General features: G+C 62.4%; 1 protein-coding gene across 6 annotated transcripts; it reads right to left on the reverse strand.

Annotated features, from left to right (window-relative positions):
• Nucleotides 1-27,616, reverse strand: ELN (elastin). Of its 6 annotated transcripts, none has more exons than XM_070063933.2 (37): nt 27,460-27,616; nt 22,869-22,943; nt 22,382-22,411; nt 21,953-21,985; nt 19,930-19,959; nt 18,808-18,843; nt 18,400-18,492; nt 18,178-18,246; nt 18,019-18,093; nt 17,295-17,342; nt 16,616-16,687; nt 16,369-16,398; nt 15,912-15,983; nt 15,275-15,316; nt 14,881-14,940; nt 14,558-14,602; nt 12,627-12,707; nt 12,482-12,538; nt 11,929-12,039; nt 10,546-10,599; nt 10,082-10,198; nt 9,859-9,897; nt 9,462-9,548; nt 8,246-8,305; nt 7,452-7,574; nt 7,308-7,367; nt 6,665-6,796; nt 6,008-6,046; nt 4,638-4,745; nt 4,478-4,537; nt 4,190-4,264; nt 3,619-3,657; nt 3,443-3,493; nt 2,857-2,901; nt 2,463-2,492; nt 1,973-2,023; nt 1-1,245 (listed from the first exon to the last, which is right to left on the reverse strand). In XM_070063933.2, the coding sequence occupies exons 1-37, from the start codon at nt 27,542-27,544 to the stop codon at nt 1,202-1,204; spliced, it is 2,358 nt and encodes a 785-aa protein (XP_069920034.2). In that variant the 5' UTR covers nt 27,545-27,616; the 3' UTR covers nt 1-1,201. The 6 variants fall into 6 exon arrangements, with proteins under 6 accessions (XP_069920034.2, XP_069920033.2, XP_089176847.1 ...); XM_070063932.2 differs by having other exon boundaries at nt 9,859-9,900; XM_089320721.1 differs by lacking the exon at nt 15,912-15,983.

A 27,616-nucleotide genomic window follows, 5' to 3' on the forward strand; every position in this document is an offset into this window, starting at 1 on the left:
TTTCCTTTCAAAGGTTTTCCTTTATTAGCTTTTTCTGAAGCAGTTAATTCTCTTCTTATTTTTTTTTTTTTTAAAAAGAGTATATTTCTTCCGGAGTTATACCACAGTGATTAAAATGAGTTCTTTTTTTTCTCCTAGGAAGATAGTTCCCCAGATTAAAAAAAAAAAAAAAAACTTGCAATGAACCACAAAAACAAAACCCAAAGAGGACTTCGACAATCAAACATCATCCCCAAATATCCAGGACAAAAAATAAAATATTTATTGTTCTATCACAGCGAGACACAAAGAGACGGGTGGGGCTGGGGCAGGGCATGCTGGGAGTACAGTGGCTCGAGCGAGGGACCGGGCATACAGTACTGCGTGTGGGAGACCCAGGTCGGGGGAGACTCCAGCCGCCCCAGGTGCACCGCCCCGCGCACCCTGGGCTGCCTTGATGGGGTAGCCAGGTTGGGGGTGGGTGTGCCCAGCCAGCTAGTGGCAATGGGCACCCAACTGGGGACAAGGACGGATGGACAGACCGATGGACGGATGGATGGACGGATGGATGGTTCCACGAGAGCAAGGGAGCTATTCCCCAGCTCTTCTAACCCAAAGGCGACCTGGACGTGGGATCAGCCATTGGTGGTGTGGTGGGGAGTGGGGGGTGGGGGATGGGGGGAGGGGGGAGACGGGGATGGCATGGCCGAATCCAGCTTTGAGGCTTAAGGTGAGTGGGAACCAACTGGACCACAGCCAGGGTGGACCCTGGTGGGCAGGGGGGGGGCGGGGCTGCCCAGGGAGTGTCGGCACCATCTTCAGAGGAGCCCCAGCGTTGGGGTCCCCCCCCGGGGGGCTGCCCTTCCCTCCTCCCTCCCCCCCTAAAAGATGAAAGCACCAGCGCATATGTAGCACCATGTTCCCCTGGAGATGGACACTGTGTGAGAGGGAGCTCCTGGGTGGGAAGGGGCTAGGGCCGGGGGGCTGAGCCCACCCACCCGCCCGTCCCTGGCCTCTGAAGTCGGCGGCGGGGGGGGGGGGGCTTCTGCGCTCCGTTCCCATGCCCTGTGGGTTCCCAAGGCCGCCCAGCCGGCCCTGCCCGGCCCCTCCCGGGGTTGGGGATGAGGAGGGGGTTTGGGGAAGGGGTCACAAAGGGTTTACATTCTCCACCAAGCAGTAGCACCAACGTTGATGAGGTCGCAAGTCAGGGGTCCCGGGAGGCTCACTTCCTCTTCCGGCCACAAGATTTCCCCAGGCAAGCCCCACCTGGGAGGGAGGGTGGGAGCAGGGCCTCAGATTTCCAGGATGGAGGGGGGAGGCTCAGAGGCTGGGGAGGGACCCGGCCTGGACAAGGGACCTCCCCCCCCCCAGGCCCCACCCTCGAACTCTGAGTTCACTGCTTCTGGGAGCCCTGCAGGGAGGGGCCCAGGGCAGTGCCCATCCCCCACCAGGAAGTAGGGCAAGTTGGGGGTGGTGACAGTGTTTGCAAGGGTGGCCCCCTTAGGGAGAAGGGTGAGCCGGCACCGGTCAGGGAAACCGAGGCCCAGAGAGAGGGAGAGAGACTCTTAGCCACATAGCCAGTGGTCTAGCCAGGACTCGAACCCTGGATTCCTGGCGCTTCCTAGGCAGGCTCTCGTTCAAACTATTACGGGACTGCAGAAAGGGGGACTCGGGTTTGAGCGCCCTGCCTCCGGGAAGGACATGTGGCTCACTACCGCCACCTGGTGGCAGTGAGCTGATGAGCGGGGCATCTAGCGGCTGAAGCCCAGCGTGGGTGGCTGGAAAGCCCCGCGCTGAGACCACAGGCGTTGGCTGTTGGCTGGTGCCAGGCCCCTGCCCTCCCCACCCCCGGCCTTAGCTGTCTCATAAGTGGGGTGTAAGCTGGGGGCATCCAGCTCTCCACAACTTCCCCACTCCCTCCGAGGCCCAGGGCTGGGGGACCCTACCCCCACGCCTCGCCTCTGCCTCTTCCAGGGGCTTGGATTCAACTCACCTTGATATCCAAGTGCTCCCAGAGCCCCTCCGTAAGGCTTGGGGGGTTTGCCTGTGGAGGGGAGGGCAGCCGTGGGCGGGGGCCCGCCCACTATGGTTCGGAACCCACGCACTGCCTGGTCTCAGCCTGGTCCATCTGGGTATACCCTCCCCTGCCTGGCCCCTGCCCGCCCACTTGCCCTGATGGCTCATCCTTTCCATGGTTCACGGCCATTTGCAAGGTCAGTCTCTCCAGGCAGATTCCAAGCCCCAGGTACCCAAGTCTGTCCTGCTCTCAGTGCCTCCTGAAGAGCCAGGCTGGGAGCCCCAGGAATCAGGGCCCAGGACCCCTGGCCCCATACCCCAGGGTTGAACGTCCAGCTCCAACAGCTGCCCCTGGGGCTCCATCCAGGACCAGCCCACAACCACCACCCACGGCCACGGCCACAGCCACGGTCACAGCCATGGCCATGCCCCTCCGGGCCTGGGATGCCTTCTTATTTCACACTCACCACCGACTCCCAGGCCCCCAGCACCGCCACCTGCAAGGCAAGGGGAGAGGCTGTGAGCATGCGCCCCCATGCCCCTGTCTACCAAGCCCCCCAGCACGGCATGGGCCCAGCCCCAAGCCAGGGTAAGCAGGCTACTATTTAGAGTCCTTGGCTCAGTGTGTGACCTTGGAGCAGCCCCTGGTCCCCCCCCCCCATCCCTGTCTGCCTCCTGGGGAACCGTGTGGTGAAGCTACCTGTCCCCTGGGAGCTTTAAGAAACACGAAATGAGTCTCAGACCCTGAGGTCGTGGGCCCCACCCCTGGGTGCTGGCTCAGCCATTCTGGGCAGGAGATGGGTGGGGGGGAGGAGTGGCCAGGGCTGAGGTCGGGGCCAGGGGCAGTGAGCCTGGGCGTACCTGGGTAAATGGGAGACAGTCCGAAGCCAGGGCGCGCTGCGACTCCTGCGGGGGAGGGGAGCCAGTGGAGTGGGGACCAGGCCTCCCGCTGGCCCCATCACCCCCGCTGGGCCCAGCACTGGCCTCTCTGAGCCTCTGTCTGGACCCCAGCCCCCCACTGGGCTCAGGGCAGCTTGCTTCCTCTCTCTTTTAATTCGAGAGGCAGACAGACAGACAGAGAGCTCCTATTTGGGTCACTCTCACTCCCCAAATGCCTACAACAGCTAGAGCTGTACCAGGTTGAAGGCAGGAGCCGGGAACTCCACGTCTCCCACGTGGGCCACAGGGACCCAAGCACTTGGGCTGTTACCTGCTGCCTCCCAGGGTCTGCACCTGCAGGAAGCTGGCACTGGGAACAGAGCCGGGATTTGAACCCAGACACTCTGATATGGGCAGTTCCGGCCGCTAGGTTGAATGCTTTCTTAACAAAGTCTGTCAGCACCTAGCACTGGGTGTGGCGACCTGTGTAGCCTCAGCTCTGAGCTCCACCTGGCCCGGCCCCAACCCTGGCGTCTCCTGAGGGTTGCAAGGTGGAGTTGGCTCCTACCTCCTGGGAATGGCCTGGTGCCTCCAAGGACGCCTCCAAGGCCAGCAGCACCTGGAGAGAGGGTGGATGGCGGTCAGGACAAGGCCCAGTGGAAGGGCGCTGACTTCCCCTTTAGGTTCTGGGGTCAGGGACATTCGGGGCCCCACAGGGGTGGGAGGGGCTGGGGGTGGACTCACCGTATTTGGCTGCCTTAGCAGCTGCAGCTGGAGACACACCTGGAGAAAGGGATGCAGAGGCACTGAGGAGTGTCCCCTGGTGCCCAGAGCCAGGCCCTGGCTTCTCCCCCACCCACCTTGAGCCAGCTGCCCCGCTAAGCCGTGCTGGCCCCACCCCGCCACGCCTTCATCCACCCATCTCTCCAAGAGTCTTTATGGAGCTCTACTATGTGTCTGCTCTTGGGGGTGCACACGGAGTGGGGTGAGGTAGAGAGGGGGCCTGGTTTTAGGTCAGGTGAGCACTCGAGGGAGAGGGGGCGGAGTCAGCACATGGCCCGCCTCCATGGTGGAGATGTTGAGAGAGAGATTTATTTACTCTCCCTTTCTTGACAAGGGGCCTAACTGCTGGGATCCCGGTCGCCTTGCACCTGCCAGCCGGGCTCAGGTGGATCGAGAGAGCAAAGAGAGGGAGGCGTATGACCCTGGCTAGCTTGTGCTGGCCACCCTGAAGGCTGGAGGCAGAGGGGGTGGGAAAGGGAGGTCCTGAGCCCGACTCTGGCTCACTCACTCACTGCTTCGGGAGCAGCCTCACCTCCAAAGGCCCCGGCTCCTGGGATGGCTCCACCAGCCCCGAGCCCAGCTCCGAGCCCTCCAGGTCCCCCTAGGCCTGCGGAGAGAGCCATGTGTCAGCTCCCGCTGGTTGGAGTGTGTGGAAGGGGCAGGTGTCACCCTCCACCCACCCCACTCCGACCCAGGCAGAACAGGGGCTCCCTGGAGGGCCCTGGACAGGTCTGGAAATCCAAGTCTTTGACACTTGGAAGAGGATCCCCCCAAGCCTCGGGTCTAGCGGCCTCCCCCTCCCCAACCCTGCAGTACCCACCAAACTGGGAAGCTTTGGCTGCCGCTTTGGCTGCGGCAGCGGCTGCAGCAGGTCCAGCATCTGGGGACAGAGAGGGAGCTCAGGGAGGGGTGCTCCACAGGGCTCAGGACCCTCCCTCTCCCCCCTCCCAGCCACGCCCACCCTGGGGGTTCCAACTCACCTACTGCACCTGGGACACCTGCTCCACCCAGCCCCCCAGGCACGCCGAGACCCCCGGGCACGCCGAGACCCCCGGGCACGCCGAGAGCTCCAGGCACGCCTCCCGCTCCTGTGGAGAGAGGGTGGAAGGATGGAGGGACACCCAGACCCAGAGCAGGGGCGCCGCCCAGGAGGTCCTTTCTAGAACACCTGGCTGTGCCCTTGGCAATCAGGCAAGGGCCATCTCCCTTAGGCCTTGGCCTTCCCGTCCCTAACACAGGAAGGTGTGGACCCCTGTCTCAGGGTCTGACGGCTTTTCCCAGGTGCATCAGCAAGGAGCTGGCTCAGAAGTGGAGCAGCTGGGTCTCGAATCGGCGCCCATGGGATGCTGGTGACGTAAGTGGAGGCTTAGCCCACTACGGCATAGTACCAGTCCCCTTTGCTGCTATTTAAAAAAAAAATTGTTTGAAAGGCAGAATAACAGAGAGCAAGCCAGTAAGAGAGAGAGAGAGAGAGATCTTCCACCCCATGGTTTACTCCCCAGATGCCCACAGCAGCTGGGGGGTGGATCAGGCAGAAGCCAGGAGCTCAAAACTCCATCCAGGTCTCTCATGGGGGTGCCAGGGACCCAAGCATTTGAGCCGTCACCTGCTGCGTCCCAGGATGTGCCGTAGGAAGAAGCCGGTGGGAAGTGGAGTGGGGATTTGAACCCGGGCACTCCGACACGAAGTCCTTTAATTGCTGCACAAAACTGCTGCGCTGCCATTCAGCCCATTTGTTGGGCATTGCAAGGGGAAAGCTAGGACTTTCACCACCCCCATTTTGCAGACGGGAAAACTGAGGCAGAGCAGAGCACGTGCTGGAGGCCGGCTCCGGAGCCAGCACCCTCAGCCTCTCCGCTGCGCCGCACCACGTAGCCTCCCTGAAAAAGTGGCTGCTGAGTCAGGCCCGGCCCAGCAGCCAGCAAGGAAGGGCAGAGGGGGCCGCGGGTTCCCGGCCACTGGGGGCGGGGGCTGAGAAAGCCCGGGGTTTTTCCGAAGTGGAAACTGGCCCCAAGTGGACCAGCCAGGCTGCTTGGCAGACCCCTGGAATGTGGGGCCGGGCGGGTGCGGAGCTGGCCAGGCGGGGCCGCCAGAGTGCCACGTCCCTGGGCTGGCTCAGCCCAGGCTGTCTGGAAGGCGGGCAGCAGGGGCCAAGGGCGTGGCGGGGAGGCAGGGGCCCCTTCTGGGGTTCTCGGCAGGGTGCAGCTGCTCCCCTGGGGGTCTGCAGAGGCACCACAGGCATTTAGTAGCAGCAGCCAGTCTGTGACGGCCCTACAAGTGGACTTTCCCTGTCCTGACCAAGCCTGCCGGTGCCCAAGGTGACCGCGGGCGGCGGGGATGCTGCACTCACCGTATTTCGCTGCCTTAGCTGCAGCCAGGGACCCAGGCACTGGAAGGGGGAAGGGAAACAGAGCAGGGTCAGCGGCTGAGCTCTGGGCCTTGGGGTTCTGCTGCCTCCTCCAGGGAGCCCTGCCTGATTTCCTCAGCCTCCGTTGCTTCCTCCAGTCCTTGATCCCGTGACTGCTCCGTCGGGAGCTGCCAGAGACGGAGTCCTTCTCCCTCACTCGAGCTTCCTCATTCTACCCAGCCTTTCCTGTCCCCTCTAGAAGGAGCCTGCCTGAGGTTGGGTGGGGCCCGGTAACCACATGGTGAGGGCATCGCCGAAGAGGTACTAGACCAGTTTACCCTGGCCCTAGGGACCCCCCAGCCTTCTTCCCTGCCTGGCAGGTGGGCTTTTGCGGAGTTTGGAGCCTGGTCACCCCTCCACCAGGGAGGGAGACACTCTGGAATCTGGCATTTGGGGGTCCCCTGGCCCATCCTCCCCCCGCCCCCAGCCTGTTAGCCCACGTGTCTCTGAGTACTCAGGGAAAGCTAATGGGGAATTCACTGTGCACCCCTGGGTGGTAAAGGGGACCAGTGGAGGCGATGCTGTGGGAGGAGCAGGGGTACTCCGGGTACTCCTGTACTCAGGGTACGGTCTCCGCCCAGGCCCAAGAAGGCCCCTCACCTGCACCTGCCCCGAAGCCAGGCACACCAGCACCAACTCCAAGCCCAGGCACGCCAGCACCAACTCCAAGCCCAGGCACGCCAGCACCAACTCCAAGCCCAGGCACGCCAGCACCAAGCCCGGCAGCGGCCCCTACAGAGAGTGGGGGGCAGTGGGGTGGCGTCCGCAGAGAGGGAGCCCACCCTGTGGAGGTGGCCTCTGCTAGGAGCTGACTCGGGCCCCGAGGGGAGGGGCCCAGGCGGGAGCAGCCAGCAGCTTCCTCCACGCCTTTGCACCCGGCTCCACACTAGGCCAGCTCCATCCCTGTTCTCCATGCCCACACAGTCCGGCCCCGCTCCCCTCTGGCCCCAGGCTGGCATTGGAGCCCACTGTGGACGCCACCTCCCTCTCTCAGTGTCTCTCATGCCCTTGGGCAGCTTTTGCAACTGTGATGTCCAAGGGAAGGGCCGCTGGTCGGTGGGGAGACCCAGGACTCAAATCTGGTCTCTCTGCACCACGCGTGTGCTTCCGACCCCTCTGCCTGCTGCCTTGGGGGTGTCTTATGAGGCTCGGGTGAATCCTTGGGGCCCGCTGCAGTCTGGGGGTGCCGGGGCAGCCCTGGGCTTGGTGGGGGAGGAGGCGGAGAGGCAGAAAGGGCACTCACGGTACTGAGCCTTGGCAGCTGCCTTCGCAGCAGACTTGGCCGCAGCTGGGGTCCCCACTCCTGGAGGGAGAGAGGGCGCTCACGGACGGGATCCAACAGAGAGGATCCAGGGGTCCCTCAAGCCCGCCCGCCCCCGCGGCTCACCAGGAACTCCTGCCACCCCAGGGCCGATGCCGCCAGGGACAACGCCAGGAACTCCGCCGATCCCAGGGCCGACACCGGGAACCCCGCCGACTCCGGGAACCCCGCCGACACCAGGGCCTAACCCTGCAGAAGTGAGAACAGTCAGTCCCTAAGCAAGGCCCAGCCAGTGAGGGCGAAGCTGACAGGCGGAGCACAGGGCTGGGAGCCGGGAGATGGGGTTCTCATGACAGCCCTGGCCCAGACTCCCTGTGTGACCTTGAACCTGCTACTTGGCCTTGATGGGCTTCAGCGTTTTCATACCTAATCCCGAGCAGGTGCAGTTTCAGATGCTGCTAACTTTGAGAGGGGCGGGGACCCCCTGGAGACTTCGAGAGGGGCAGGTGGCAGGGGTATGTAGGAAAGGGGTTTTGCCAGGCAGTTGGGCCTGGGTTCGAATCCTTTAAGTGGTGTGGTTGTGGGCGAGGTAAATAAGCTGTAGGGGCCCCAGTTTGTACACCTATAAAATGGGAATAGTAACGCCAGCTTCCCAAGATTGGTGTGGCTGTGAGCTGGGGGGCAGGGTCAGTGAGACTGGGAGGCAGCAGGGGCTTGGGGGGTGTGCAGAGGATTCTTCTCACCCTGTAACCATAATCATGCTCCCAACAGCGCCCCCAGTCACACCCCTACATGTGCCCCAGAGTGGTAAGGAAGGCCCACGCCCAGAATGTGGCAGACCTCAGAGCCTGGGACACAGAAAACGGTGCTCTGGTACCAGGGCTGGGAGCAGGTGCACTGGGGGGCAGGGCATCACTTACCAAACTGAGCAGCTTTGGCGGCTGCTTTGGCGGCGGCGGCAGCTGCCGGGGTCCCAGCACCTGGAGGGGAGAGGAAAGGGGGTGCTGTGGAAAGCCCTCCCAGAAGCCATCCTTAGGGAGCTGGCCCCTCCCGGAAGTCCCTCCTCAGGCACATGCGGAAGAAGGAGGTGTGTGGAGGCGAGCCTGGGGCAGGCAGCCTGGGGGCTCCATGCCCAGCTCTGGGGGACACCGCCTGGCTCCTGGCCACCTCCTTGGGCTCAGTGCAGATGCAGCTCTGAGCCTGTGAAATCCCAGCCCTGAGCTATGGCAGGCGGGAAGCTGTGGTTGGAGAGGACTTGATGATCTCGTCCTAAAACCCGTCTAGAAGCCCCGGGGAGCCAGGGGCAGGTGATCAGAGCAGTGGTTTAAGATGCTGCTTGTGATGCATCTCACATCAGAGGGCCTGGGTTCGAGTCCAGCCTCTGCTTCCTATTGCAGTATTTTTGCTAATGCACACCCTGGGAGGCAGTAATGACAGCTCAAGTACTTGGGTTCCTGCTACCTACGTGGGAGACCCAGATGGAGTTAGTTCTGGGGTCTTGGTTTGGCCTGGCCCAGTCCTGGCTGTTGCAGGCATTTAGGGGAATTAATAAGTGGATGGAAGATTCCTCTGTCTCTGTCTCTGTCTGTCTGTCTCCTCCCCTCCCCCCACTTTTGAATAAAAACCAAGGATTGGATGGGGAAGCTTCGTGCTTAGGATGCTGTCATTTCAAGAATCCTAACAGAGGCAAGGCTTGGAAGGGGGGATTTTCTTCCAGAAAGAAAGAATGCCGAAGGAAATTTTTCTGATGGGGACCATAAAAACCAAGCAAGTGTGTCCCTGGGTGTCACGGTCACTTAATTTCATCATCCCTTTGCCATCTGATAGGTGGAGAAGCAAAGAGTGATGGGTCTTCCACTTGGTAAGAAACCAGAAAGGACCCTTGGGAAAAGGAAACGCCCCCACACCCCAAACTGGGCAGTGCAGGGCTCCCACAGGCTCACCCTTGGAGCCCCCCCGCCAGGACAGAGACGGGCAGCAGGTCCCCACGGAGGGCCCGCCCTCCGCTCCAGGGGAGACTGTACACCCTGTGCCCCATCTCTGGACTCAGTCTTCCTGTCTGGGAAATGGGTCAAACTCTAGAGCCCCTTCTGGGAGACGAAGCACACTGGTCTCCACTTTGGGGCTGTAGCTCACCTGGAAGGCCTCCGACGCCCGGCACCCCTGGTACTGCACCTGCTGCGCCTGGCACCAGCCCTCCCAGGGCTCCAGCTCCTGCAGCACCTAGAGGGGGGCAGTAAATCATGTCCAGTCCTGCCTCTCCCAATGCCCCTCCACCTCTAGGGGGCGCTGGGGGTGGGGGCAGGAACAGCAGGGCTGGGGCTCGGGCGGGAAGCAAGGTGCCAGCAACCTTAATGGGATGACTGCATGGGCAGAGCGGTGGAGCGTGGCTTTGGAAAACAGGAGACGGGGACCGGAGACTTGTGACCCCGCCCGGGTCCCTTGGCTGCTGGATGCCTGCACTGGGGAGCTGCTCTAAGCTGGGACCCACAGACAGCAGGGTCTGGAGTGTGGGCAGGGGTGGGACACTCACCGTACTTAGCAGCTTTGGCTGCAGCTGCTGCCTGGGCTGCTGCTAAGAGGAAACATAGGGACCCTCAGAAACCTTGCTTGGAGCTCCTTGGGGCAGGGCCTATAATGCCCCGCCCCCATCCAGCCCCCCCCCCGCCCCCGGCCCGCACCAACACAGAGCCAGATAGAAGAGGCGTTCCCCACCCCTCCCTCTGGCGTGTTCCCCAGATAGAACTAAGGCTCACGGGAAATGCCAGCTCCAGGGACTCCACCAACTCCAGGTGCGACGCCGTAGCCAGGAAAGCCCCCAGCACCCACCCCATAGGTGGGAATGCCTCCCACGCCTACTCCGGCTCTGGCTCCTGGAGGGAGAGAGAATCGGGTGGAAAGGACCTTCATGAGCGAGGTTGGGAGGGCTCAGAGGTGGGGTGGGCTAGCCAACAAGGGTCCTCCGAGCCTGGTCTAGGGCAGGACACCATGTGATGCTGGGACCAGCTCTTGTTGGATACGGGGAGCCTGGGGGCAAGTCTCGTATCCCCAGCCAGGCGGGGGCCATCCTGGGACCTGTGGCCTCGTGGGGGTGGCGTAGTCCTTGGGCCCTCCAGGTCCCCACCCCTGCCCCCTGCTCTGGGTGGCTGCACACGGGCACCGTCAGTGCAGACAAGGGAAGGGCAGAACGGGTGGGCAGAGCTCACAGTGCGGCACTCACCATACTTGGCCGCCTTGGCGGCTGCTTTAGCTGCTGCAGCTGGTGACACAGCCCCTGCAGAGACCCAGGGGATACTCAGGGTGGGATGGAGGGGAGACCCTCGGCCCAGCCACCTGTCTGTCACCTGTCTTCCTTCTATCCACAGAGCTGACACAGAGTTGTCCACTCCTCCACTCACTGGCTCCTGTCTCCAACCACTGTCTGACTCACTTCTATGTCTGTTATTTGTCTGTCATCCCCGGACCTCAACACACCCACCCAACCATCTAACTCTGCCCAGCTACCCATCCACTTACCCAGCCATCTGCCCCTCTGCCCATTCACCCAGCCATTTGCATAGTGATCCACGTGGACACTTACCTGACCACCCAGCTGTCCATCTGCCCACCCATCCACCCATCTACCCATCTATTTATCATTTACTGAGCACCTACTCAGCTAAGGGCTAAGAAACAGAGATGAAAGACGGTTACTGCCCCTATCCAACCATCTATGCAACTACCCAGCCATCTATCAGTCTATCCAACAATCTCTCCAACTATCCAACCATCTATCCACATACCTATCTATCCATATGCCCAACCATCTCTCCAACTACCCATCCATCCATCCATATACCCAGCCATCTATCCATCTATCCAACTATCTACTTTGCATTTGCCAGTGCACTCTTCCACTCATTCATCTGTTCATCTGCTCTCCCAACACTGTGTCTGTCTGTCCGTCCATAGATCCATTGATCCATCAATCTATTCATGCATTCAACCATGCCTCCATCCATCCATTCGCCCATCCACACCCCCATCCATCCATCCCCTATCCCCCCACCTAATCCCTTATCCAATTCCCCACTGGCCTATCCATCTGCCTTTCCACCTACCCATTCATCTACCCACTTAACTTTATTTATCATCTAACACCCGTCTGCCCCTCCCTCCCTCCATCTATGTGTCCATCCATCCTTTTATCTGTCCATCTACCCATCCACACACCAACCCACTTCCTCATCCATAAATTTGCCTACTCATCCACAGGGACACTCAGCTGACCACCCAGCTGTCCATCTGCCTACCCACCCATCCATTCACCGCTCCCTGAGCGGCTACTCAGCTAAGAGCTCAGAAACATGGAGATGACAAAGGCAGAGCTCCTGCCCCTAGGAGCCCACTGGCAGCCAGGAGGTCAAATGCAGAGGATGACACAGGTTGTAGCTAATCAGAGATTGTTATGGCCAAGGGAGTGTATGGCCAGGGATATGGACAGAGGGATGAGGTGCCAGAGAATCCAGAGATCTTTGCAAGTCTCTCTCTCTCTCTCTCTCTCTCTCTCTCTCTCTCTCTCTCTCTCACACACACACACACACACACACACTGCCCAGCTCACCTGGTACACCTGCAATGCCTGGGACCCCAACACCTGGGATCCCAGCACCTGGAATCCCGGCACCCGGGACTACAGCTCCTGGTCCGCCAGGCACTAAGCCTCCAGCAGCCCCTGTGGAAGGAGAAGGACCGAATGTCCTGGCCTGAACCCTGCAGCGCTTCAGGAGGAGTGACGGCTGGGCGGGACTGCCGGCGAGGCGGCCTTGCATGGATGCAACTGGTCAGAGACAGGGAGGGGCTCGGACTCTGTGGCTCTTTCTACAGCACACTCTGAACTCTGCTGCTGGGCCTCCAGGCCCTGATGCAGCAGACGCCTTATAGGGGCAGCCTTTGGTGGGGGAGGGAGTGGGAGGAGCAGGTGCCCCCTCCACCTGCTGAGCCAGCTCGCTGGCATCCCAGGTAGGGGACAGCCAGAATGGACAAAGGCGAGGAGGCAGGAAGAGCACGTGTTTGGGGAGCAAGACAGGGAGGCTCTGTAGGTGGACAAGGGCAAAGTGAAGCCAGCCTCACCAGCCTGGCATCTCCAGGGCCCGGATCTCTGGGCTTGCACTCACCATACTTGGCTGCCTTCGCGGCTGCAGCGGCAGCAGCAGCAGAGGGAGCTCCGGCCCCTGGAAAGGCAGGCACGGCGAGTGAGGTCCTTGCCACGTGGCCTCGGGGTGGGGGACCCCTACCCTGCCCTGCCCCGACCGACGCTACCTGCAATGCCTCCAATCCCAGGAACTGCACCGGGAACGCCGCCCACGCCAACACCGGGGATGACTCCGGCTCCTGCAGCACCTGCCATGGTGGGGGGGGGGTGCTCAATGTGGCTCCCCTGAGGCCAGACAGGACGGCCACTGGGCTGTAGGCATTTTTTAGCTGGCACAAAGCCATGGAGGAAGGATCCCCAGATGTCTGTGGCTGGGCCTGCTTGGGAAGGCACCCTGTTCCTGCCTCCCTCCCCCTCACCTGGCCCCCGTTCTCTGATTGGCCCCCAGAGTGTCCATTTCAACACGCTCATTAAAGATGACTTGCATGTTTTTGGACAAATCCCGTTCTGATCGCTGCCACATATTGAGAAACCACAAGCGGCCGCTGGCCGGGCCAAAGGGGCCCCCGAAGGAATGTTCAAGCCTTCCTCTCCCTGTGTTCCGAGGACCCGGCCAAGTCTGTAATCCAAGCGCCTGGCCGCCTGGCGCTGCCCACTCTCCACTCCTGCATTCCAGCCAGCCCCTCCAGTCCCGGCCTGGCCAAGGAGCCCCAGCGCCTGGGAGCCTCGGGGGGAGGGGCTCTGGGGACAGGGGCCTGGCTCAGTGCTGCTGCAGCCACCGCCTGTCCCATCCTGGAGGCAGGAAGGGCCCCCTTGGGGCTGACCCCGAGCCAGGCGGGGTTGCCCTGATGCCCACTCCTCCCACTGCACAGACAGGGGACAATCACGCTGCACCCACAGTTGTGCTATCCAAGGGGCTGTGGGCTCCAGGCAGTTTCAAGTTTTTATGGGACACATTAAATTGATACATCACTATTAAGTTTTTAAAACGCTCGTATATATGCCACCTAAAATTATCTCTGTAACCGCTGCGGAATGCACGCCTCTACCCAGGCTCCGCCTTCCTGCCCTAACCACAGCTGCGCCTGTATTTGGAGGCTTGAAGCAAATGTCACTGTCTCTGTGTAGCTTTCCCCAGGTAGAAGCTATAAGAAGCTCTTTCTCCAGCAGAGCTCTCCCTGCCCTGGACCCCAGAGCTGGAGGAGGGAGGGAGGGAGGGAGGGAGGGCGGGATGGAGGGAAGGGGGGAGGGAGGATGAAGGGTGGATGGACAGAGGGATGGGAAAAGTTCCGTGGGGGGATGGGAGAGATGAATGGGAGGATGGAGGAAGGGAGGGGATGGATGGAGGGAGGGGTGGATACATGGGTGGATAGATGGGTGGGTGGATGGATGGATGGATCCATGGATGGACAGATGGATACATGGATGGATGGATGGATCCATGGGTGGATGGGTGGATACATGGATGGATAGATGGGTGGGTGGATGGGTGGATACATGGGTGGATGGATGGATCCATGGGTGGATGATGGATACATGGATGGATAGATGGGTGGATGGATGGATGGATGGATACATGGGTGGATGGATGGATACATGGATGGATAGATGGGTGGGTGGATGGATGGATATATGGGTGGATGGGTGGATCCATGGGTGGATGATGGATACATGGATGGATAGATGGGTGGGTGGATGGGTGGATACATGGATGGATAGATAGATGGGTGGGTGGATGGGTGGATACATGGATGGATAGATGGATCCATGGATGGATGGATGGATACATGGGTGGATGGATGGATATATGGGTGGATGGATGGATATATGGGTGGATGGGTGGATACATGGATGGATGGATGGATACATGGGTAGATGGGTGGATACATGGGTGGATGGTCGATGGATGGATGGATGGAGGGGATGGCTCCATGGGTGGGTGGATGGATGGATGGTACATGGATGGATGGATGGATGGAGGAAGGGAGGGATGGTGTTGAAAAGCTCCATAAACGAGGGTCAGCTGTCTGCGAGGCAGGTTCTCAGCCATAATAGGGCTGGAGAAGTTGGGGACTGCAGAGGGATCAGAGGTACTCACCATATTTAGCTGCTTTGGCTGCCGCTGCAGCCTGGGGGCCAACTCCTGGGGTGAGGGAGAAAGGAGAGGCGGGGGGGGGGGAGACTCAGACAACAGTGCTCCTGCATCCCCAGCCCACCCGTGCCAGCCCTGAGTGAGCCACCCATTGCCGTAAGTTGTGGGCAGGGGCTTCCCAGGAGGCAGAGAGCCACTCCCGATCCAGATCCTTCTCCAGGGTCAGACCGGGGTCTGGGTGAGGGGAGCCCGCCTGCTTCCTGGAGGGAGCCAGGTAATCCTGGGTCATCGGCTCTTCTTTAGCCACAGGTGGGTGAGGCTTTCCTTACCTGTGCCTGTCGGGTAGCCGGCCTTGCCCCCTGCACCTGCCACTCCGCCGGGGCCATAGCCTGTGACAGAGGCGCTCAGGGTCATCCGTGCAGGCCCGACCGCTGCTGCCTTCCCCCTGCCCTGCTGCCCTGAGTCTCTCCTTGTCACACCCCTGCCCCCCCCCCCCCGCAAAGAGGGAAAAGAAACAGCAGGGGGCTGCTCCCACTGGGCAGATGGACACAGAAGCTCAGGGCAGGAAACAGGGCTTGCCTAAGGCTTTGCGTTAAGCGGGAGGGTTTGGAGAGAGAACCAGGCTGCGCGGGGTGGGGGGTGGGGGCTGGGGCCACAGCGCCCCCACCAGGCCCCTGAAGCAGGGAAGGTCTGGAAGCCAGGCACCAGGAGGGCTGGGCTCACCGTAGGGCAGTTTCCCAGTGCTGTAGGGCAGTCCGTAGCCACCTGTAGAGAGGGCAGGGGTTCAGGGGTGCCTCATCGCCGCCCCGTACCTTGCTGGGTCTCCCCCCACAGGTGCTGAGCCTGAGACCCCTCCCAGGGGCCTGAGCGCGCAGCTCACAGGAGAGCAGAGGGCCTGAGGACACCAGTCTCCTAACAGTTCAGGCCACCCCATGGGCCGGGGGTCTGAGTGTCTTTCTCCTGTCCCCTCCCCCGCCAGGCAGCACCTGGTTGTGCTGAGTGAGGGAGCAGGGGAGGGGGTGCCAGTGGGCGATGTCATGTCGAGACAGTCTTGCCAGTCAGTTATGTCTTCCCAGCTGCACCAATGCCTGCCCGTCAGGGCTATGGATCTTTGTGGGCGAGTGCGTGTATGTGCGTGTGCATGGGAACATGCGTTCAGGTGTGCTTGTATGCACTGTGTCCATGTACGCATGTGTGTGCACGCGTGCATGTGAGTAGACCCCTGACCTCCCTGGTCTCCTTGGCTAAGACGAGATGTGGCTTCCATACCCAGGTTTCCTGATCCCCACTTGTGCCGTCCTAAGCCCCGCCTCTGACTGACCCTGCCCCCCGGGTGCCTCCTGCAGCCCCCCTGACTTACCGGGCAGCTTGGGGGCCTTGATGGGGTACCCCAGAGGGACTCCAGGCTGCTGGCCCCCAAAGGGCCCGACCCCTGCGGGAACCAAGGGAGCAGCCTCAGAGCCCAGCTCCTGGGGCCCGCAGCTCCCGCTTCTTAAGCCTTCCACCTGACCCTGCAGCTTCTGCTCCAACCAGATGAGCTCCCTGCCCCCAAAGCATCCGGCCTGGAGGCCTTCCCAGTCTCTGTCTTGGGTCAGCTGAGCACTCCCCAACAACAGGCCACTTCCGCCAGGAAGCTGCGGGGCTTTCTCTGTCCAGGGGACTTGGGCTCCCCGTGGGCCTGCAGTCCTGGCAGCCCTTGGCAGAGACTGGTAGCTTTTCTGGGTCATGTGGGCTGTTTTGCAGGTAGGGGACAAGGGACAAGGGCTCCTGCCTGTTGCTCCTCCCACCTACAGGGGGGTGGGGGCTGTCGTGCTCACCTGGGATTCCGGCGAAAGCTCCTCCGGCACCTGGAAGGACAAAGAACCAGCTGGCGCCAGGGGCTCAGGATGTGGTACATGGCGGCATGGAGGGGCCAGTGCTCCCGGGGCCCCTGGCTCACGCTGCCCTGACACGGGCTCTGGAGTCTCTGGTCAGTGTCTGTCCATCGTGGCCAGGGGGGCCAAGGCTGGGACACACCAGGTGCCCACCCAGAGGGCTCCCAGCTCAGCCCAGCCCGCTGCATACCTGGGGCCTTGGGCTTCACTCCTGCGCCAGTGGGAACGCCAGGGAGCACTCCAACTCCAGGAAAGCGAGCTCCTGGGGGGAGCAGAGGGGAGTCGGACAGTGAGGGCTTGGAGGGCCCGCGGGGAGTCGCACAGCTGACTTCCCTCAGCACTGATTGTCCAGGACAGGCAGGGCGGGCTAGCCTGTCCGCCACCCCCCACCCCCACCCCGCCCCGCCCTGCACACTGGGGCTCGGCCAGGAGCGGGAGATGGGGCCCAATTGTCAGCGAATCTCGCACCGTGGCCTGAATCTGGGCTTTTTGGGGAATTCAGGAGGTCATATGTTGGGTGGGGCGGCTGGGGAGGGTGTCGCTCTGAGGGGTCCCCTGTGGGGCAGGCTCGCTGGGGCGGGGTAGGGTGCTCCCTGGTGACTCACAGCATTTGGGAAACAGCTGGCCACAATGGGGACTCATTCTGTCCTCCGGGACCCGCCTCAGGGTTTGAGCCCGGGGTCAGGGCTTGGGTGGGGCTGGGGGAAGCTGCCCTTTGTGGGGGGGGGGGCGGCGGTGACTGGGACTTGATGTCCATTTAGCCTGGGTGCTGGGGCCTTGGGAAGCACTGCTGGCCAGGGCCCGTGGCCTCTGGTGGCCTCTGGTGCAGGGAGGGTGGGGACAGGGCTCCAGGAGGTCCCCCTTCTCACCTGTGCCTGGAAGCACTCCTCCTGGGTACACACCTGGGAGCCCCACACCTGCAGCCGGAGGAAGAAGGAGGCTCAGCCCCCAGGGACCCCTGCCCAGCCCTTCCTGCGCAGACAGCGTGGGGGCAGCCAGGGACACGCGTGGGGTGGCCACGGCTCCCCTCCACCAAGTGCCCCCCACCTCCCCGAGTCATCTGCCAGCCCTTCCTGCGTGTGGATCTCTCTCTGTCTCCTGGAGCCTGTTTACACGGCCCCGGCCAGCCCACCTCCAGCTAACGGCTTCCAGATGTCCCCTCCCCGCTGTGTGGACCCAAGCAGCCTTTTGTTGAACCTGAAGTCACTTCCTAAAGGGCTTGGCGCAAATGAGCACCAGATGCAGGAGCGGGAGACCACGCCGTGACCAGCTGGGGGCCGTCCACCCCGACTCTGTGTCCCGTGCCTCGGTTTCCCCACCTTCCTGCCCCAGGGCCTGTCTCTGGGGGCAGGGGAGGGGTGCCTTTTTTTTTTTTCTGCTCCAAGATCCTGGGAGAAGGGAGTGGCGGCCAGAGCCTTCCGTCCCCATTCCACAGATGCAAGTATGGTGTTTTGGGCCTGGCCATTCCCCACCCCCCGCTGCTACCGCCCCAGGGCCTGTCCTCCCCACCCCCATGCCCTCCACCTGCAGTGGCCAGGGAGGCTCTGTCCCTTCCTGGCCTCTGCCCTCCCACCCCGAGGATTCTGCACTGACCCGGCACTTTCCCCGGTTTCGCTCCAGCTCCGACTCCAACTCCGACTCCCGCCCCCGGCTGAGGCACCACGGCACCTGATAGGGAAGTGAGCTCATCACACATGGCTCCCCCAGGGCCTGCAGCCTACCCCCTGGGGAACTCAGGTTTGACCACCATACCTGTGGACACTCCCAAGCCACCAACACCAGCCACGCCACCAAGTCCTCCGACACCGCCCAGCCCAGCACCTGCGGGGGAGGGGCGGGGAGATTAACAGAGCCCTGGGATCCGGCCCAGCCACCAGGCAGAGTGCTCTGGGACCTCTGCCTCCTGCCAGCTGCCCCCCCCAATGACCCCCCAGGGTGGGAGATGAGGGTCCTGCCCCAAACAGCACCACCTACCAGCCTTGGCAGCTTTATAAGCTGCGGCAGCACCTGCGGCTCCACCAGGCACCAGGGCTCCCGGGAAGGCACCTCCCGGGAAGGCACCAAGCCCTGCAGGAGGAAAGAGCGGGTGAGGCCCTGGCAGCTGCACAGGGGGAGGGTCCCGAGCCCCTGCCCCACTGGGGAAGCACACTGGGGCCAGATTCATTGCAGCAGATGGCTGCGTGCAGCCTGACATGGCCCCCAGAGGGCTGCCTCCCTCCAGCCCTCATCCCATAGAACTCCCCAGTCTCTGCCTGGGACAGCTCACGGCCCGTACCCCCTGACTGCATGTCCCCCACCCCACATTGGGCAGCCGCTCTGAGCTGGCCTTGGGGGCTGCCTCCCAGAGGGATGCCTTGCCTCAGTGCCGATGCCAGTACTAACCTGCACCAGGGCCAACCCCCCCGAGTCCTCCAGGGCCTGCGGGAAGACACAAACACAGGTAAGGAGAAGCTGGTGTGCACCTGCTCTCTGGGCCCAGGGTGAGGAGGGACTCATGGAGTGGGGGCAGGAACCTGATAGCTTGGCCACCAGGGGCCCGAGTGTGCCCCTAAGCCTTGGCTGCTCAGACCATGATGAACAGAAGAGTAGCCCCGGCTTCCTGAGTAGCTACTGCGTGTAGCTCCCTAACCAGCCTGGGCCAGGCCTGTGTTTCCCAGGCCAGCTCTGCTCCCTCCTGCTACCTCCAGGCAGGTGCACCCAGACTCCGCCCCCTCCCCTGCACCTATATCCGGGAGCCCTGTCTGGCCCCCACCATCTGTCTGCCCTTCCGTGCAGCCTGCCCTAAAGTCCTTGCTTCAAGGATGAGTAGACACACGGGTGCCTCTGGCTCCCTCCTTGCCACATCTGGGCCCGATCACAGCCTCTTTCCCTCTGGGAAAGCCTGGGCCCGGAGTGCTGGGCCATCAGGTTGGAGTTTGCATCCACACCAGGTTTGTTAGTGCGAATCTCTCCTGCAAATGCCAGGGTGCTGAGCCCCAGCTGCAGGTGCTCTCTCTCTCTCTGGGGGACTGGCCTGGAACACGGGGCCTGCTGGGCACTCCCCGCAGGGGCCACCTGGCTTCCCGTGGGCGGGTAGGGTCCCCTCCCACTCATTTCCTACCTGTGCGGCCTGGGCTCTGGGAATCTCAGCCAGCCCCTCTGTAAGAGGGGTCTCTAACCCCAGATGCGCTGCTGCAGGCAGGACCCCGGGAGGGTCCTGTTCTCCCCAGCACCGCTGCCCTGGCCCTTCCTGGCCCTGTTATGGCTTCTCAGAGCCAGGCTTCTTTGCCCAGCTCCCAAATGGCAGGGGACTCACTCAGGTCTTTCCTGTCCACAGGGAGACAGGGGAGAGAGGGCGTGGGCTGAACAGGAGGAGAGAGGAGGCTGGGACAGGGATGCGGGCCAGGCCAGGTCTTGCAGGGTGGGGGAGGAGGAGGCAGCCCCTCAGAGGTCCTCTGCCCCTTTGCCACCATCCCAGGGGGTGACCAGCTCCACCTGTGCCTGGCCCACCTCCTTCCGACTCACCTGCCCCAAAGGCCCCTGGAATCGCAGCACCTGGAAAGGAAGGGAAAGGGGAGGAGCTGATCTTACCTGCCGGGACCCAGAGCTCTGGGTTCAGATCCCCCACAGCCCTTAGCCACTCTCCATGGGCCCGAGCCGGTCACGTGGCCACCTTGTGTCCCCTCCCTTCTTGGGAACCAGCGAGCTTGTGAGCAGAAAGCACCCACTACGTGCAACAGGCCAGGGCTCACAGTGGGTGCCCGCCGGCTGCTTCCCGCCCTTGCCCGCACCCCTCTCGGTGGGCGGCTGCCTCCAGCTGGCACGGGGGGTGTGGGTAGTGCAGGCGCCCAGCTGCCTGGCCCCCTGCTGAGAGCCAAGGCAGGGCGGGGCCAGCCCGAGGCGCCCATGGGGAACAGCAGCTGCCAGGCCACCCACCCTCTATCGCCGAGGGATTAATTGTTCCCAAGCATGACACTCACTGCCTGTGCCCCATTCCATCCTGCCTGGGCAGGCCCGGATAACCTCCCCCCAGCCCCCAGCCCGGATGAGGGGGCTTTGTGGGGGGGCCCTCAGGCTGAAAGATGATCTCAGCAAGGTCATGGAAGCCAGCCCCCTGCCTGGGGACAGCACCCTCTTCATCAGAAAATGCCCTGCCTTTAGTCCTTCTTCACTCTGAGCTGGAAGTTCTTCCCGAAGTCTAACTTAGATCTTCCATTAAGAAAAACTTGATGCTAGCAACCATCTCAGTGGAATCCGTTCTCCCTCTGATGTTTAAGCACAACCAGCCCTGGGTCCCCCAGTGCGACTGGGACCAATCTGTGAGCCCTCCAGCTGTGCAGCCATGACCTCCACAGTCGGGATCTTTGAGGCTTTGCCCAGGCGTCCAGCCACAGCTCTGCCCACCAAGCCCTTCCCTGTGTCCCCTCCACTCCCCGCCCCTCACCATCAGAGGCTCCGCTGGGAGCCCGCACTCTGTAGGAAGCCAGGGTGCTGGTTCCAGCAGCAAGAGGCAGTGCGCCCCAAGGACTCCTGGCCTTGCAGACCCTGGCCCAGGGACCCAGCTCTCAGCCTCCCCCGCGGCCCCAGCCCTGGGGTTTCACAACCCAGATGGGCTCTCATCGGGCCGGAGAATCTGGGTCTCTCAGATTCATTTGCGCTTGGATCATCGGCCATCAGGATTTCGTAAGAGCTGTTGGACATGCAAACTATGTCCCAGAGCCTGAGGCTTCGGAGCCAGGGCGCACAGCGTGGGGTGGGGGCGCCGAGCCCACACGGGCTACAGCTCACGTAGAGAGGGGGCCGTGTGTCTGGCCAGAGACGCCACCTGCTCCTTGGCCACCAGGGCTTCCCTCTCCTTCCCGGGGTATGCCCCCTGCAGCTTAGCGGGGTCCCTGGTGGCAGATCCCAGCACCGTGGGCGAGGCCAGGCTAGCTCCAGCCACACCTTCTTACTGGAAAACACCATGGACTGGACACAGCTGGAAGGGGATTGGGGCCAGGGTCAGCGCTCAGCCTGGACTTGGGGCTTGGCTGAGGTCGGGGTTCAGCCTAAAACCAGGGCTGAAATAAAACAGCTTGGATTGACATCAAGGTCAAGGCTGCCTGGGGTCTTGGCCTGGGGTTAGACAGGGCTTGGGCTTGGGCTGGGGCCAAGGGTCAGGGGATGATCCGGGTGGAGTCTGGGGACTGCCATCTCCGTCTGAGCCCCTAGAGTATCATTTGCGAGGCACGGAGACCATGAGACCCTCACTCCCCATCTCTGTCTGAGGCCCAGGTCGAAGCAGCAGCAGGTGCACCTGGGGGCCCTAGGACAGTGCTCAGATGTTCCCCACAGCAAGATGAACCCAGCCACCTCCAGCCGGTGTCCCTGGCTGCCACCTGCTGATACCTGGGGCTGTCTCTGCCCACACCTCCCTTCCTTGCTCCTGCCAGCTGGGTCCCTGGCTGGGCCCACACCTCTGCTCTGTCGGCCTCTCTCAGTGCTCCGAGGCCTCAGGTCTTACCTGGCCAGGCCTTACCTGGCTGGCTCTCTCCCGGCAGGGTCTTACCTGGCTTGGGTGGTTTGCCTCCAGGCCCCAGCGCTGCAGAGGTAAGATAAGAGATGGTGGTGAACACGGAGGTGCAGCTCCCCGGTCTTCCCACGTAGCTACCCTGCCCCCTCCCTCCTTGCAAGGGGCTGTAGATCTTAGGTCCCAGGGCTGCAAGGCGGGGGCCTGCACCCCAGACACGGACTGTGGTTGGCCCTAGCCCAGCTAGCTCCAGGTTCTCAGTCTCAAAGCAGGACAGGGACACACGCTGGCTTGGCACACAGGTTCTGGGGCTCAGACAACTCCCCCCAGGGCACGCTCAGTGTGTGAAATGCAGGACACCCCCCCACCCCACTGCTGGAGGCTTGGGCCTCTGGGGGTCTCAGGTCTGCGGATGTGTGCGGGCTGGGAGCACACCCAGACCCCTTCAAGTTGGGATGTTGAGCTCACCTCCTCCTCCCAGGCCTCCGAGACCAGCTCCTGTGTTGAGAGATGGCAAGAAAGAGCGAGAGGAGGAGGAGGAGGAGGAGGAGGAGGAGAGAGAGAGAAATCAGTATCGTTGGCAGCAAACCTGCCCCTCCATCCACATCCCATCATCAGGAACCTCAGCTCCATGCCTTCCAGGGGGTCCTAACTCTGCGAACCTCCGTCTGCACGTGTGTTCTCTCTCTCTCCCTCTCTCTCTCTCTCTCTCTCTCTCTCTATCTCTCTCTCTCTCTCCAGAATTTGCTTCAAGTGCAACTGACAGTGCCAAGACCGTGCCCGCCTCCCAACAGCCTCTCGGGTGCTATGTCTCATCTTCCAGAAAACACGCCGCCCAGGAGTGTCACGTGACGTGGAAGGTGTTTTCGAGGGGGCTTGGCTGGGTGCATGAGCGTCCCGCATCTTTGCAGGGTTAGAATGTGTCATCAGGACCACGGGCCCCGGTCTGCCTTACCTGGATAAAAGACCCCTCCAGGAACTCCTCCGGGAACTCCTCCCAGAACCCCACCAGGCACAGCCCCCGGGACCCCTGGGAGCAAGCAGAAGGAATCCTCTGTTAGCTACAGCCCGGACGGGGCTCCAACAAGCCGTAGTGGCTGCTCACCAAGTATTTTCTCCCAAGGACCCAGCAAGGCAGGAGGAGCAGGGTTCACTCTGCTGGTGCTGTCCCCCGGGGGGAATCAGGCTGAGAGGATTTGGAGGCGGGGGTGGGGGGGCACACAGCTGCAGCAAGCTGGAACCTGGGTTCGAATCCAGGCCAGTCCTGAGTCTGATGGTGGTGGTGGGGGAGGGGTGTCTTCAGCCGGGGAGAGGGCTCCTGCTCAGGGCTGGGTATGAGCACTGGACAGCGAACAGCAGGGGCAGGGGTCAGCGTGGCGGGAGGACAGGCCGGGTCGCAAGCATGAGTGGCCAGGACATGGCAGGTGCTGCCAACAGGGCCGCCGTTCCCACACTCTGAGGAGCTGTGCGTGAGCTCAGTGCCCTTGGCCGCCGCCGGGCAGCCGAGCCTGGGCGGGGCGCTGGCCGTCTGACACCCGGCTGTCTTGGGAGGCGCCGGGGCCCCAGAGGGGGGACACCGTGAATGAGCGAAGTGCATAGTTTATTTCCTAACTCACTGGCCAGGGCAGGCGAACATCCTGGCCAAGGTCACGAGTTCAGATCCACGCATCAGTGAAGCTGTCCCTGCGGAGATGCTGGCCCCACACCCAGCCAGGCCTGCGCCGCTGTCATGGCAACAGACAAGGCCTAGATCCATCCCAGAAGGCTCCTGACCTTGACCTTGCCCCACAGAGGGGCTGGCAGGCGCGCGCAGGGTGGGGTTGGAGCCTGAAGTCGGGCAGCCATGCGGGGCGCCCAGTGGGGGGCCCATGCAGCCAGATGGCCAGCGAGGTTACACACAGGGCTGGGCTATCACCAGGCTGTCATGGCCACCGCCTCCCAGGGCCCAGCCCCCCTCCCATCCCCCAGGGACTGAGGTGTGTGCTGCCAAGGTCACATGTGGCCTGCCTTGGCAGGTGGCGAGAGCAGGGGGCTCGGGCCAGAGCCCTCGGACTTCTATTCCTGGCTCTGCCACCTTTTACCACCTGTGTGACCTTGGGCCAGTCACTTAGCCTCTCTGAACCTGAATTTTTTTTTTTTCTCCAGAGTGAGGCTGAACATCAGGTTGTGTCCCCTCCTGCCCCTGGCATGTGCATGGTTTCTATTTGTTCTTACATCATTGCACAGTACATGGCCCAGGGCCAAGTATACAGTAGGTGCTCAATAAATGGTGCTGATAGTGGGCGGCAGGCAGGTTGCCTGTGAACCCAGGTCTGGCCTGTTCCATCCCATCCCCACCTGCCCTAGGGCTCTGCCCGCTTTGGGTTTGTCAAGCCCTCCAGCCTGGGGCTCTGTCCGCCTGGACCCCGGCTGCGGCCAGCCCCCCTCCAGAGAAAGACTTCTCTTCTCCCAGCTCAGTGAGTCAGATCCCAACAGTGCCCGCCAGCTCCACGCCCGCGCCATGACAGCCCTGGAAATGGGAGCTTTGCGTGCCTGTTTCGAAGCTGAGTGACTGCACAGGACCCCGTCCGTGCGTTCCAGGCCAGGAGAGCCCCACCCGGCAGGAGCTGTCCAAGCCCCTCCCCCCTCCAGCCACCCTGGACCCCTGGCGTGAGTGGGAATGCCCCCCGCTGCTCCCGCAGTCCCGCCTGTGCGCCTCAGCTCAGCCCCAATCTCCCTGCTGCTTCCTCTGAGCTCCCTGTGCCGTTCGCTGGCCGGGAGCGGCCGGCCTGGAACGCGCTTGTCTTGTTTTATGTGGGTTTGGCTCGTTCCGCCACCAGTCCAGGGGTGGGACTTGTCTCTTGCCTCTCACAGCCACAATCCTCCACTCCCCCAACAATCTTCCACACGCCTCTCTCATGCTTCTGCTTGCAGACCTGTCGCGACGGGGAACTCAGTACCTGGCAATGCTGTGAGCTCTGTCTTCAGAGAGCGCTTCCTCCCGTGGAGGTGGAATCTGCCTCTCCGTTTGTCTGCTTCTCTCTGCCCCAGCCCCTCCTCTCATCCACCGACACCCCCGAACATCAACCTATGTTTCAAGGTCTAACGTAAAGGTCACTTCCACCAGGAAGCCCTCCTGGGTTTCCTGGGGCGGGGGGGGGGGCGCCTTCCGGCCACCCCGTCTCCTTTCCTGTTGGCTTCCTTTATCACACATATTTACAGCCACCCCAGCCAACAGACAAAACACAGAGTGAATAACTCCAGGGAGAATTCAACTTTGGAGATGTCTACTACTAGTTCCCCGGGATCCAGCCGTCCGAGTTACAAATTCTGAATAAGAGAATTTTTTTTTTTTTTAAAGAGCATTCCCACGGTCCTCTGATTTGATGCATTCTTGGCAGGCGTGACATTGCTGGAACCTTCCGCCGGCCCCTGGAGGTGCTCAGGTTTGCAGCCAGAGAGATGAAGCGCCTGGCTCGGGACCTGCGGCTCAGCCCAGTCACAGGCAGGTCCCTCTCTCTGCCTGGGGGCCCTGGGCTCCCACTTCAAAGACCTGGGAGAAGCACGTTTGGGATGGCGCTGCGGGCCAGCGGGCCATAGCAGCAGCGGCTCTGCCCAGCCAGTGTCCAGGGGGCCAGTTTGGCAAGATAAGCTGTGTGTTTCTTGCATGGAGAACAGCCTGCCAAAGACTTTTCAAAAGCAGTGCGTCCAGCGACGTCGGGTGGCATTTTTGCTTTCCTGCCAGATGCCCGGGGTGTGGGGGAGGGAGGGGGAGGGTGTTCAAACCCTAAAGCAGCGCTTGTCGGCACTGGCGGGTCATCCATCACCGGGGCAGCCATGCCGGGTCCCCTCCCCCCAGCGCAAATCAAACAGGAATTCTGCGGGGTGAGGGTTTGGGGTGGGAACATGGCCAGGGTCAGAATTACTCGGATTTCCCCAGGTATGGACTCCCCCGACCCCAGGACAGCTAGGGCGGGGGTGGTGGTGGTGGCTGGGAGTGTGTGATTAGGGTCCCTCCAACATCCTTGACCTCATGGGACATTGGTAGTCCCAGTACACAGACCCCCCCTCGTCCAATCATTGGCCCTGTATTTAAAGCCCAGTTTATCCAGCCCCATGGGGTGGAGCTGAGGTTTATCTTCACGGAGAATGACGCAGGTTTGAAGCGGCCCTTCCCTGCGTGTCGTACCCGGCTCCCCAATGCCCATGTCCGTTTAGCCGCGGCAGATGGGGCTGATGGATGCTCCCCCCAGCCTGCCTCCGTCTCCTCACTTGGAAAGCGCAGATGCTAATTCCCAAGTCTCGGGTCCCTGTGACCCTTTGCTGCTAGCTCACAGCGGCAGCAGTGTCTGGGGACAGGGGCAAGCAGGTGTTTGGGGGTTGTCCTGGACATGGGGGAGGGCACTGGCCTGCAACCCTCAGCCCCCCCCCCCATCCAGGTCCAGGAGTGGACCCCGCACAAGGAAGCTCCGGCTCCCAGCAGCCGAGCCGGCTGGACAATGTCACAGAAGCAGCTGCTGCTCCCGGCCTGCCGTCTGGCTCTGGGCCCGGGGATGGGACGCACCCTGCTCCGCCCTGCAGCCCCAGAGCCCCCCGACTCCAGGTCTGCTGAACGGGCCTCCACCCAGGCCGCCCTCTGCTCTCTCTCCCCACGGCCAGATTCACCTGGTCCCTGCCGGTAGCCCCCTGGAGGCACTGGGTCAGGACCCATCGAGATGGCCCAGCCGTGCCCTGGGGCCCACAGCAGCCCCTGCCACTGGCTGCACTCCATCTGCCAGGAGGCGGACCCCTTTCCCGGCTGCCCGCCGCCCCTGGGAGCGCCCATCTCACAGGCGCACACTCACAGGTGCAGCGACAGCCCTGGAACCAGCCCTTCCACGTGTGTGTGACTCCCCCCCTGCCCCCACCATGGCTACCTGCTCAGGAGTGACAGGCAGAGCTTCCCAGGAGCCCCTACCCTGCCTCACTGCTCCGTGACACGTGTGAGCACATGTATACCTGTGCGACAGCACGCGGCACACTCATCCGCACACTCGCTCGCATGCATGCATGCAGGGGTCACAGCATCCCATCACCAACGTCATCCTGCCCGACCTCCCGGGGGACAAGGGACCTGCTGAGGTCACACAGCTCCCAGCGGGCGGCTGAGTGGTCTCAAAGCCACGTCCCTTGTCCCCAGGGTCCACAGGTGTGCAAACGGCTGGTGCCTGCAGAGCGAGGGGGGTCCCGCCAAGCTCTTCCCAGCGGGTCCTGGTCCCTCCCTCCATGGGGAGGGGGTTTTGGCCAGAGCGGAGTGGCACAGCCTGGACGCTCGGTTGGGACCAGCCTGGGTTGTGGGGGTCTCTGCTTGACAGGTTCTTCTGCAGTACAAGGGGCAACGCTGGGGACCCGGTGGCCGAGGGGCTCCTGGAAGCCCCAGGGGCCAAGAGACTGGCTCCGTCAGTCCAGCCACCTGGCCAGGGGAGCCGCGGGCTCGCGAGGACAGACACCCGGGGCAGGGACAGGCAGGGGGCGGCGCGCAGCGGAGCGGCGGTGCCGAGGGGGCTGGGGACGCGGGGGGCCCTTACCTCCAGGCTGCGAGGGGTGCAGAAGCGACAGCAGGAGCAGCAGGAGTCCGGGCCGTGGGGCCGCCGCTGCCGTCACACCCGCCATCTCTGGGAGAAATGCCCCAGCCTGCTCTCCACGCCTCGTTTTATCCCCAAAGCGTAACTGCCGCCTGGTCGG

This window comes from Oryctolagus cuniculus, chromosome 19 (genome assembly GCF_051225735.1).
Source record: "Oryctolagus cuniculus isolate XC-2025 breed Fujian yellow rabbit chromosome 19, ASM5122573v1, whole genome shotgun sequence".
Lineage (NCBI taxonomy): Eukaryota > Metazoa > Chordata > Mammalia > Lagomorpha > Leporidae > Oryctolagus > Oryctolagus cuniculus.